The 12,383-nt window shown below is 47.9% G+C and overlaps 1 protein-coding gene across 15 annotated transcripts in view; it reads left to right on the forward strand.

Annotated features, from left to right (window-relative positions):
• MACF1 (microtubule actin crosslinking factor 1) overlaps positions 1-12,383 on the forward strand; it is a 305,205-nt gene that overhangs the window by 110,569 nt on the left and 182,253 nt on the right. For all 15 annotated transcript variants that reach the window (XM_088153923.1, XM_088153929.1, XM_088153958.1 and 12 more), the window contains one exon: positions 4,647-4,739. In XM_088153923.1, coding sequence (XP_088010049.1) covers positions 4,647-4,739 — 93 coding nt within the window. The remainder of the gene's footprint in view (positions 1-4,646; positions 4,740-12,383) is intronic.

Here is a 12,383-nt window from a genome sequence, read left to right on the forward strand (position 1 = left end):
CCCACAGCTTCTGGGGGCTGCTGGCTCAGGCAAGGGGACGTGCCCTGCCCTTAGGAGTGTTAACAGCTTAATGATGCCCCTCGCCCTGTGTTTAAAAATACACCAGAGTTTTGCTGGAGGCACAGGGTTCATTCTTCCACAGAGGCGTTTCAGAAGGTACTCCTCTGTCTTGTTATTTCAGAGGGCAGGAGAAATGCTCTCGCTAGCTTGTTGGGGCAGATTGTAGGCAGGATTGTCATAAATACCCATCTTAATTCCAGGGTGGGAACACTAGCGCCCAGAGCATCTTTTGAAAGTCATGGTTAAGTCTTAGCACACTCAGGATCTGACCCGTGCTGAAGTTGTAGGCCTTCTTTCCCCAAGCTGGTACCCTCCAGGTGTGCTGGATCTGACGCTCTCTGAATTCCCAGCTCTCATGGCCCTGGGTGGGGGATCAGGGCCTGGGGAAATGCTCCAGGCAGCTGGCTGGATCTGGTTGGGGTGAAACTACTCTGGTTGCCTTCCCAACCTACCCCCTGGAGCCCCACTGTGAGGGTCACAAGCTAAAGAAATAATAACTAGGGTCCCTGCAGGGAGATATTTCCAGTGGCATGACAGAGGTTGGTGAGACTGGAGACGTTTGCCCTGCTTTAGGAAGTGGGAGTTTGGAGGCTTTTAAGGGTATAAATGAATGTGTTTTGGTACACACATTTCCCCCTTTCCTCATTTTTGTCCAAAATACCAAACAATCAATTAGCAGAGCCAGCTATTTTGCTCCCAGATTTTGGTGGTACAACCTGGGGGTGCTCTGGAGCACAAAATGGGGTGGAGGTTGTTCACCCTGCATTACTGTAGGGGTGCCTCTAGTGTGGCTTGCTGCCCCAGTCAATGACCCTCTAAGCGCTGTTCTAAGGAGAGGAACTTTGGGAATGTCTGCACGTGTCCGCCTTTCTTGTCCTCTGGGACCAACTTCCTGCCCAAAGGACAGAAGAGACCATCTTCCATCCCTTTGCTTCTGTAGCCAAGGAAGATGCAACTTACTTGGCAGTTAGATGAGGAGAAGTATGAAGCTAGGAATGCTTGGTTCTCTTTATTTACTTGCTGCAATTTTATGTGTTCATTAAAAAGGCTAATCTCTTGATAAACGCATGCTAGCATCTGGAAGGCCAGAGGGGGGGGGTTACTATACACCCAAGGGGGTCTTTGTCATTTTGGCTCTCTGTATTTTGTTTCCCAAAATGCAAAAATAAGATGGGAACCTTCTCCATTGATTGCATGTACTAAAGCTGACTAAAGCAACCACTGAATTTGGTCCAATACTAGAGATAGAACAGTGTTGTATGGCTAGACAAGGAATTGCAAGAATAGGCTTCCAAGGTTACAAAGGCTCTGATTAGTAAATTTATATAGAGTAGCTAAAGAACCCATTACGAAAGAATTCCAGCAACTGCTGTGTATCACGTGCGAGCCTTATTTATAATGAAATCAAATTCTTTTCCCTCTTTCTCCCATCTGCATAATGTAAGAGGCTAGTAGGCGTTCTCCTTCAGTCAAGAAGGATGATTTCCATCTGTCTTGTTGTGGTGACAGACTGATTTGGTATCAGGTTGTTTGTTTGTGGTCACGTGAGAAATTGCTCTCACAAGTGTCTTCTGAGCACCTAAAGACTGCAGGCTTGTTGAGGAAAGCAGGCCTGACTGCTTAGCACAGAGTTCTTCTTCCTTCACCAAGCTGCCATTGCGCAAGAAAGCTGTCAGCTAAAGCCAGCCCTGACTAAGAGAGTCTGCGATAACCCAGGAGATAACAACTTTTGTAGGCAGTGGGCGTCCTGTGCAATTTCATTAAATATCATGGATATCTATCTGTATATGGCCAAAATCTCCTCGTCTCTCAAGTGAGAGATTTTCAGACATTGTGAGCACTGCACTGCTGACCCTCCACATTGACCCCTTAGCTGAGGGATGTGCTTCAAAAACTGAAAGGCCTCTTAATGGAACAGCACAGGTTGAGATAGTGATCTCCCAGGTTCTGTTCCCGATCCCTTTGCACAGGACCTCGTTGCATGCCCCTTTGCAGCATGATCCAGGTGAAGAGGTTCTCATGAACGCGAAAAGGCTGGGATGCCTCATAAGCTGCTGGTTCAGATTTGTGAGAAACCTTGCCAGATCTTGTGTGTGCTCTGTAAATACATAGGAGAGCATTATCTGGCTACGTGCTGTATATTTGTGTGAATCGTTCTCAGTCTATAGGGTGGGCTTGGAAAAAGCATTTTAGTTGCAAAGTGTGTCCTTCTCCCCCACTCCACTGAAATGATGTAGGTATTGCATTCTTTCCAACGGTTGGTTGTCTAGGGTGTGGGTTCAGCACGCACAGGCTAGCATTTTATAAGGCCTGCAGATTGTTATTTCTTTGAAAGATAATATTTGGGATGGAGAAGGGATAAGAAATCTTCGTGAGCTCATTAGCATGCCAAGAGATATGATGGAAGTTAGCCCTTGGGGAAATTAATTTAATATTTAATAGCAGCAGGGAAGGAATGTTTGAAAGGTTGTCACAGCAGAAGGTTTATATAAGCCTGGTCATTTTGGACATCTTAAACATGTGGTGAAGCTAAAACTTGTGTATATAATGAACAGTGAATAGTTTTTCAGAATGTTATAATATGGTTTACAAATCAGGGAAACATGCACACAAATGCAAATATTAACCAAAAAAAAGTTAGAAGTATGCACAAAACTTAGTTATTTATTTGTTTGATATTATTAGCCGCCCAACTCCAATGGACTCTGGGCGGCGTACAACACTGGAAAATCCAAAAAAACAGGTAAAACATCAAGCGAAATGAACAGCCCAGACTAAAACAATATTTTAAACAACACAACTCAAACAAAGCAGGGGCCCTAGACAAACAATAATAGATCAACCCTAGGCATGGGACCAAAGCCAGGTTTTCAGAGCTTCCTAGGACCCCAGGAGAGGGCGCTGTCCTCATCTCCGGGGGGGGGGGGTATGCTGGTCCAGAGGGTGGGGCTGTGATGGAGAAGACATGTTTCTTCGATCCCGCAAGATGGCCACATTTTTTGGAGACGCCCTGGAGTGCACCCACTCTGCTGGAATGCACCAGGCGGGCAGAAACAGCTGGAGATAGGTTGTCCCTCAGATATCCAGGCCCTCTGCCATACAGGGCTCCATAGGTAATAACCAGCACCTTGAATTGCACTTGGAAGCCAACTGGCAGCCAGTGCAGCTCACGTAGCAGTGGTGACACATGGGCACACCAAGAGGTGCCTATTAGTGCTCGTGCCACTGCATTTTGAACCATTTGTAGCCAGGTGGCCTTCCAGGGCAGCCCAATGTAGAGCTCATTCCAATAATCCAATTGTGAGCTGACCAGGGCACGAGTGACTGACTGAAGGGGCTCCTGATTGAGGAAAGGGCACAACTGGCATGGAAAATAAAATCAATCCTCATGCCAGGAAAATTTCACATTCAAATCTCTAAATATTTGTGCATCTTTTTTTTTTTTTAATCTTACAAAGATTCATAAACATTCTCATTAGAAGAGCATGCTGATGAAATTGAAAAAGAGATCTGCTTACCTTTTAGTGTGCTGTTAATTATTTCTGCATACATCAGAATATCTTGGGATATTTTGAAGGCAAACTGATGAAAACACCCTATTTTTGAAGCAAGTTTTAAAATAGTCTGACAACAAGCAGCTGTATTTACTGACGAGGTGTATATGAGAGAAAAAGCAACATGCTTCCAAAATGCCACTAATGTTGTAAATGGATTCAGCAAAGATCGATCATTTTTCTAGAGAAAAAACGCTCAGAATTCAAAATGACCAAAAGTATTCCCAGCTGGTTTTGGCTGATGAAACAGTGTTTATTCGTTATGAAGCTGGCGGTGGCCTTGCTCTGGGCTTCTGACTCTGACTGAGAGGAGCAGAACAAGCCAAGGATCTGACTTCCGATAAGGCCCTTCCTGCTTTGCTTAGCACCTTTGTTTAGTTGAGCGCAATTGAGCGCCCCCCCCCCCCGTTCCCTCTTGATAAGTCAGAATTGGACTTGCATCCAAATGGAACCAGCTTGTTTTTGAATAGAGTAAGGATGCCAGAGGCAGTGGACTCGCTAACCTGGTCAGAAAGAAGAAACGCATTTTGAGTGGGATGGTTGGGGGACACCCCCTCCCCTTAATGTGGGCTGCACTGAAATAAAGGGGAAGCCATCGTCTGAGGACTGTTGGCATAGGGCCACCATGCAGTGTTTGCTGGCTGCTTGTTTGGGTGGGTTTAAGGGGAGCTGGGCAGGTTGATGGGACAATGTGGATCCCCATAACGTTTCTCCCTGTTGCTGTGAGCATCTTTGGTAGAACAACAGTCAGCCAATAAATGCCGCAACCATATTTTTCAGAAGAGAATGGGTATCTCTGGGAAGTAAATCCAGTCTGTCTGGAGGGCAGGGAGGGGGAAATTGACATCATTTGTTTCCTGAGGGCACTGCACAAAGGACATAATTCACATTGTTTGTGTGGTGATAAGATGGCCAAGACATTGTTGCTGGCACTGGACACCCGGCTGACAGGAGGCTGGCATTGGGGATGGGACAGCTGCTGCAGTGCTCCCTTTTTCTCTGCTTCATCTTCCTGTTTGGTCCCATTTCCAGGTGAAACTGGTGAACATTCGTAATGATGACATCACAGATGGGAACCCGAAGCTGACCCTGGGTCTGATCTGGACGATTATCCTTCACTTCCAGGTAAGAGTTTCACTAGTACTATTTTTAATTCTTATTTTCTTTAAAACACCTGCCCCAATTGTGCCACTGAATTTCAGCCCCTCTACATTCCACCTCCATGGAGCTTTGGGCTTAAGAGGGGCTGAATCCTAACCCAGAGCTGGAACATCAAGTGGGGGCCAGCCCAGTAGAGCTTCCATGGGCCAGGGAGAGGCAGGCTTTCTTTCAGCTCTGAGCCCTGCAAGGTGGAGGGAACGTGGGTCTGAAGAAGTCCTTGAACATGGACATCCCAGGTCTCTTGCTAGGCGAAGCCCCAACCTGCGGGGCCAAGGAGCCTTGCGTCATCTCCCTGGCACTCTGTGCCAGGGTGACAGTGGAAGGTCTCACCCCCGCCCTTTCCCCAGGTATATACTACTCTCTGTATAGATGGTGAAAGGTGGGGTAAAGAAATGCCAAAAGAATAACATCAATTGAGCTGAAAGAAATCCATTACTTAGTGTCTGCCAGGTAATACTTCTTTTTTAAAAATCACATTAAGTTATTGCATTCAGAGATTTATCCCCCTGCTGACATTGCAAGGAGCAGCTAATGAATTGGGTGGGTTGTCCAGAAGCAGAGGCAGACACAACCTTCATGGCCTCATGCTGGGCCCATCTTGTGTCTGTTGGCTTCCACAGCTTGTTCAAGGGAAACCAGGTCTGACTTCAGCCAATATCAGTGTGGTGTTCATCCCCCACCCCCTCCTCCGTTTGTTGCCAGGCAGGCACTAGGTGGCACTGCTGTCTCAAGAACAAGGGGAGGGAAGAATGGGTGAGGGTCTGGCTGCAGAGGAGCCCCTGTGAATGTGCACATGCCCAGAAGCTCCATGTTGCTGCTGCTGCTGCTGCTCTGGGTGGAGATGAGAAGCACAACTTGGCTTGGCTGGAGTGAAAGGGTCACTGTGAAGGCTCCTCCCAGGGCCTCTTGTTTTCTGCAGTTCCATAGGACTTCTTTGAGCACCATTTGGATTGGGGCAGATTTGCTCTGACCCCAGCCCTACTGAGTCGTTCTCCATTTACATGAATCCCTGTGGGGGCTTGGTTTTCATTCTGCAAATGCTTGCTTGGAGACATGATCATTTGGAGGGTCCAGAAATGGAAGAGCATTTGCTGATTTGGATTTTGAAAAAGGTGGATTTGGGGAGACCAGTTTGGTCTTACAAGTATTCCTTAAAGTAACAACTGGGAAAAAGAGGCAAGTAAAGTTGTGACATCTTTTAATGCTCAAGAAACTTTTCCTTGATGTTTTGGTGCAGACTTGCTGTTTTGGGGGAATTTTTTCCTCAGACCTTGCTTCTTGTTGACAAGAGCTTTTTTGCTTCCGCTAGGCTCCCCTTTTCCCTGCTCCTATTGAAGAGGGGGGAGCCCCTCCATGATCTGATGCCTCCTGTCTGACCCATCGCTACAGGGCAACAGTAATTTCCATCTCGAACAGGGTCCACCTGTTTACTAATCAGAGCAGACAGCAGGGATCAAACTTGTGTTCAGATGGGCACCTTTCAGTCAATGCTGGAGGACAGACACAATCTCCAGCGGCAGAGTGGCAAAATAGAGGAGGATGCTGCACCCATGGCAGAGTTAGTTAACTACATCTAGGTGTAAGGAGAAGCAGCTATTCATCTTTGTCTTAAAAACTAGATTGCGTAAAGGCCTTCTTGTGATTGACCAGCCGATGTCTTTCAGTGTGAAATATATGTATTCAAAAGCATGAATTAATTAATTAAGGGTGATGATGGTTGTCTAGAATGCAAATCAGGGAAGTGAATGCCTTGTGGCTGGCGGTGGTGCACAGCCTGCTCTGCCCTGACTGTGCAGCCCACGCAATTAAAGTGATGCCAGTTCAGCTAAAGGGGGGTAATTTCTGCTGTTACTTTGGCTGGTAGAAAAAACCTACCCGCCCCTCTGGCTCAAAAGACTTGGAGCTGAGGCTCTTCCAGGAAATCCTCCAGTGTCAAGGCAGCTTCTTGGGAACAATTGACTGTTGCCTGCTTTTTTTTCCAAACCAGAAGGAAACCCTCCACGCTCCTCCCTACCTGGGACCTGGAACCTGTGGGTCAGGACTGCTTAGCATTGGACCCACTGCTCTTTGCCCTTCTGCAAAGCATAGAGCAAAGCCAGCATAGGGAATTCTGGGAGTTGACGTCCAAGTTGCTGAGGTCTAGACTGGTCTAGACTCTTTCACTTGTTGGCTGAATGGGATGAACAAGGAAGAGGGAGGGGGTCCATATTTCTCCCCCCCAACTTACAGAGAACTCTTGCCATTAAGAAAATCTCTCTTCTTTGGACCCAGAAGGCAAATTTGAGAAGAAGGAATGCAGCTGCTAGTGATCTTTGGTCCCCAAAGATTGAGGTGGCTTATTAGATATGGCAGCCGCTAAGCTTTTGGCTCCTACATCTAATATTTCCACTTAGCATGCAGCTAGAATGGCAGTTTTCTGCAGAACTGAGGGATTGCAATCTCCCTCCCCTGTTTATTTCATCGTGTTCCACCCGCATTGTAATGTACCGTGGCTGTATTAGGGAAGGGGAGCTCCTATTAAGGATGTCAGAGCAGCCCAGCTGCATCGGGTGGAGGCCCATCTTGGTCCAAGATTTGTTTTTTGCAGTGGCCAACCTCACGCCTCTGGGTGCTCATAAGCAGGAGAGGGAGACCTTCCCCTCTCCCACTCTTGTTCCCCTGCAAGTGGCTGCCTCCAGCCTTGGAGTAACAATGATAACCCATCCTCCCTGAATTTATCCAGTCTCCTTTTAAAGCTGCCCAGGTTAGCGATCCTTACGTGAATGCCACTGGTTAGTTTTGTGCTATGTGAGAAACCCAGCTGAGCAGTCACCCAAAGTTCTGCCTAGTTTTTCTGGCTATGTGTTTTTAAGAAAATTTTGAAACCATTATGCCTCTGCAATTCTATAACGCAGGAATAGGCTCCACAATTCCCTCCAGATGATTTAGATTTCACACATCTTTGCCATCAGCCATGCTGGTTGGGGTTGGTGGGAATCGAGAACATCTGGAGGGCACCAGATTACCTGTTTCTGATGTCAAGTTATTTTTTTAACAATTTAAGGGAAAAAAAATTGGGGAGGAAATGCAGTTACTTTGCAAGATGATGATAAAAGCTCCTCTGAGCTTGATGGTCTCCATTGGCTGAATAACTGGAAGGTGCCCACTTTCCTCATCAGCGTCCAGTCTCCAGTCCAGTTGGGGCAGGAGGGTCAGTCTGGGTTCTACAGTGGTCTCCAGCTGCACATCAGGATAGCCTCTTTTCTCCTCCCTTCGGTTCTGATTGTTCATAAGCCCCCGAGGGGACGTGGATAGAGCTGATGGGGATCTGAGGGTCCGACCATTTCCCGGCAGCTTCTGGTTTTGGATGGCTTGGCTGATCAGGGTTCATTCGGCCCCACTGAACGGGGTTGAGGCACCCTGGAAACTCCATGATTGAGGAGCACTGCAAAACCTATTTTTCACGATGCTCTTCAGAGCCGAGAGCAGCTTTAAATTCCAGAACGCCTGCCTTTGATATTTAGATGCAGCTGGAAGGAGGCTTTCTTTGCTGAGGTTAATCTTCCCCAGCCCAAATCCCTCGATGGGGTTTAGCGGTGCATTTTCCGTGGCTTTGCACAATGCCCTGATTTCTTTCTCGAATGTTTCCTTTTCTCCCCCCCTCACCCTTTCCACCCCACCTTCCTCTTCTCGCTCCTGTTTTGTTGTGGTTTTTTTTTAACTTTGTCTCCTGATTTCCATCTCTCTGCCTCGGTGCCACACCCCTTCGCAGCCTCTTCTTCCCTCCCTCCCACCCACCCACCCGCCCGCCCGCCTCCCACCCTCCCGCCCGCCCGCCCGCCGCTGCCTGTGTCTGGCTCCGGCTCCGGCTCGGCTCTGGCTCTGCGAGGGGAGCTCTCCCATTACCTCATATTTGGAGAGAAGATGCTGCAGCCAATCCCGGCTCCGGCTGCTTTTAGGTCAAGTGATTTCTGAACTGCAGTGAGGTGCTTTGAATGTCTCTTCCTCCAGCTTCCCGTCTCTCTCGTAAGATGGCTGTCTGAGAATGGCAGCGGCTCAGCAGGAGGAGCATCTCGATGTGCGGGAGTGTGTGTTCGTTATTCATGTGTGAGCGTGCTCGCAGTTGTGTGCGTTTTTTAAATGGGCATCTAATCTGATGAAGCAGCCGCTGGGATTTATCCAGGAGGCCGGTGGCAGCTTCGCTGCATTGCCACTGGAGTCCTGCGCACCACGGAGATGGGGAATACTCTGGGTTGTGTTAAGGAGCTGAAAGAGCCAGCCGGGGAGGTGGGGAATGCTCCCCTCTCCCCCAAAAAGAAAGCCCGCTTCAGGCGGAAGAGGAAGGGGAAGAAGCAGATGGCACCGGGGATGCCTGATCCGATAGCAGAGAGACCCTCCCAGAGGGCTGAGATGGCTGAGCAGGAGGACGAGGCATCCAAAAAGTTCAGAGGGTCTCCTTCAAAGGAAGGAGAGGCCAAGGGCTTGCACCCAGGCACTGCTTCGTATGGGGAGGCTTGGCCGGCTTTGGAGATGGAGAGTCTGGAGCAAGGGCATGTCGTGCAGGTGAGGGAGAAGTTTCAGGGGATGCTTGAGCGAGCTCACCTGGTGACTGAAAAGACCTTCTCTGTATCTGGAAGCCCAGGAGACTTCCTTGAAGGGGGAGCCACCGTCATTGCTCGCCTGCTAGACAACCCGGCTGAGCAGAACCGGGAAAAGGTGGCCAGCCAGTTGATAGCCTTTCAGAGGCCAGTGGGTTTGGGCAACAGCCGAGCAGTTCTGGTGCCATTGCCAAAGGAGGCTTTGCCTGAAGTACTTGGGGAGAACAGCTTGGGCAACATTGCATTGGTGGGTTCTTGGGCTCAGCCGAAGTTGGAGGTGCTACAACAGCAACAAGAAGCGACAATGATGGCGGAAGAGTCCTGCAAGAACTGGAATAGTGAAGAAGGAAATGAGAGTCTGTCAAGTGCTACTTGGGGAGCTTCTTGTACTGCGGAGAAGGGCACAATCTCAGAGCTGTCCACACCATCACCTATGGTGGATCAGATGGAGCTCGAGGGGATGGAGAATCCTTTGCAACCTCCATCTTCACAAGAAACACCTGTTGGCAAGAGAGAAGATGGCACCTGCATGAAGCTGCCGGCCTCCCAAAGCAGGGTCTCTTTCACTGGGTCAGCCTCCAGCACCTTCCAGTGCTCCTCAGGATATGGAAGTGACTCAACTCATCAGCTGGTAAAGGTGATTGGGGCTGACAGAAACTCTGTGTCGCTCTGCAGAGAGAGACTCCCTGCCTCTCTGGGAATAGATGGACCCAAAGGGAAGAGAGCGACAAAGGAGAGCATTAGGCCAGCTCAAGGAGGGGTCAGTGCAGTTTCTTTTTTCCAACTCTTTGAGATGCGGGAGGGACAGGGCTGCATGCTGTGTGACTTCCTTGTGGGGCAAACCTTCTGAGGTGCTGCAAGACTCATGGAAGTCGTACAGGGATTCAGGTCAGGGTGGGATTCAGGTTATTTTCCTGGGGTGAGTTTTAACAACTTCCACAGAGTGAAATCTGGATAAACTGGAAGAGCCCCCTTCCCCTGGCTGCTACTGGGAGGGATAATATGAGGGACTAATTTGCAAAGATGCCCCAATTCCAGATCTCTGGAATAATTGTAGGAAGTCAGTATTGAGGTAAAAGCAATTAACACAATTTTAGGAGAGGGGTTTTGTTTGGTCTTTTGATCCAGGGCACAGACCTGGCTTGGACAATGAGCTCTAGAGAGAACAAATGTGAAGTAAGCTCTCATCTTCCCTTAAAGCTTGTGGACTGATACACTTCACACAACTTCTTGCAGATGTGGTGGTTCCAGATATCTCTGTCTCTTTAGGAGAGAGATGTTTAGTGTCTTCCACTCAGATCTGTTTGAGGAGGGGCATCTTGTGATGGAACATATTGTAACTTGAGGGAAACAGGGATATGCCAGGGCTGAGCCCTGGTGCTTAGAACAAGTCCTGAAGTAAATGTTGATGTTCAGAGACAGTGTGGGTTGTTGGCCACTGAACTCTTTTTGTGAATGTCTGCCTTCGGAGTAATCTAAAATGGAATAACTATGGAGGAAGGGAGACTTGGTCTGACTCTGCAACAAAGATGTTCAGCCTTGTGTTCTTCAGATTTTCTGGGATTTGCCTTCCATCTGCCCCCACCTGCATAGCCAGGGGCAAGAGATTGTAAAAGATGTCTGGAAGTTCATAGCCAGCTCTGAGGGCCAGGGTTAAGGCCATGGCCTGTGTTTCAAGCTCTCTTTGTGACTCTGTTGCCAAACTGGCCGATTCTGTTGACTTTCTGTCATGTTCAAGCATGCCGGAAACACCCCTTCTAGTCTTGCAGTGGGTGTCTTCATTGCCAAAGAGCGATAATTGCTAATTTGCAGTGAGGAATGATGGGCAGTGGAGATAAGGACTCTCAGAAAGTTTAGCCAGCCTTGAAACTCATCATCAGCACAGATCAGCCAGCTGATATGCACTTTTCAAGAAGAATGTCATTTAAAAAAGAATAACAGGACATATTTCTTGTTAGATGGAATTTAAATTTGAAAAATGTTATTGTAGGGTGAGCATTGTCATCTCAAGTTATAGAAAGGGGACATATGGGGCTGGAGGTTTTTTGTGGACCAGAATTCACTTAAACATCCAACAATTCTTCATCTAAAACAAAAGAAGACCCAGATATTAAGCCTGTCTCCTTTGGTCCGAGCCCCTCTTGCCCCAAAGACCCTTTCATTGTAATTCCCATGTGGACGATTGGAAAAGTCACTGGGCTGGGCCCAGGGAGACCCAGATTCCAATCCCACTCAGTCTTGGAAGCTAAGTTGGTAACTTTGGCCACCCACTCACTCTCAGTTTAACCTACTACACAATGTTGTTGCTGTGGGAAAAAATGGAAGAAGCAGTTGCCTTTTACTACCAAAAGAAAAGTAGGAGGTAAATCTAACAAATAAATACATGAGCTATTTCTGCTTAGGAGGAGGATCAGTCTTAACATCCCAGTTAATTCATATGTTCTAGATCTGCATGTTGGGTTTAGCAGTCAGTCCAGAACTGAGTCCTCACCAAATCCTATTCAGCAACATGCTGGTGCATCGTCATCATTATAATGACCTTTGCTGCTCCCATGGCAAAATCAAGAGTTATGTGTGAAAATTCAACATGGGGCCGAAGGCTTTTTTGTCCTTCTTTCAGGAGCTGAAAATGGTGTATCCGTTAGTGAGACGTCTTTTATCCACTGTAACTTGACAAGTCAGCAGGAAAGTATCACAGGAAGAACGGCAAATATGATAAAAGTGTTGAAGTTGCTAGGAGCTGGGCATGTTTAATCTAAAAGAAAAAAGTGGGGCATCTACTAGTACTTTTCAAATATTAAGCCTCCCCCCACCCTCCCCGCTAAAAGGCATGGACATAGCTGTTTTGGGGGGACCAGAAGCCTCTTGGTTCCACAGTGTGCCTGAACCAGAGGTTCGAGGCACATGCTCAGAATTGTGGAAGGCTGAAGAACACAATCTGTGCTGGGCCCCAAGTCATGCCTCAGGCAGAAAGGAAGTACAATGCCTGGGGATACAGGCAATAGCTCCAGATACACTCAAGCAAGTTGCT

Source organism: Python bivittatus, unplaced genomic scaffold (genome assembly GCF_059951505.1).
Source record: "Python bivittatus isolate LINGU-HERP-01145 unplaced genomic scaffold, Pbiv_v1 ctg000040_np1212, whole genome shotgun sequence".
Classification (NCBI taxonomy): Eukaryota; Metazoa; Chordata; class Lepidosauria; order Squamata; family Pythonidae; genus Python; species Python bivittatus.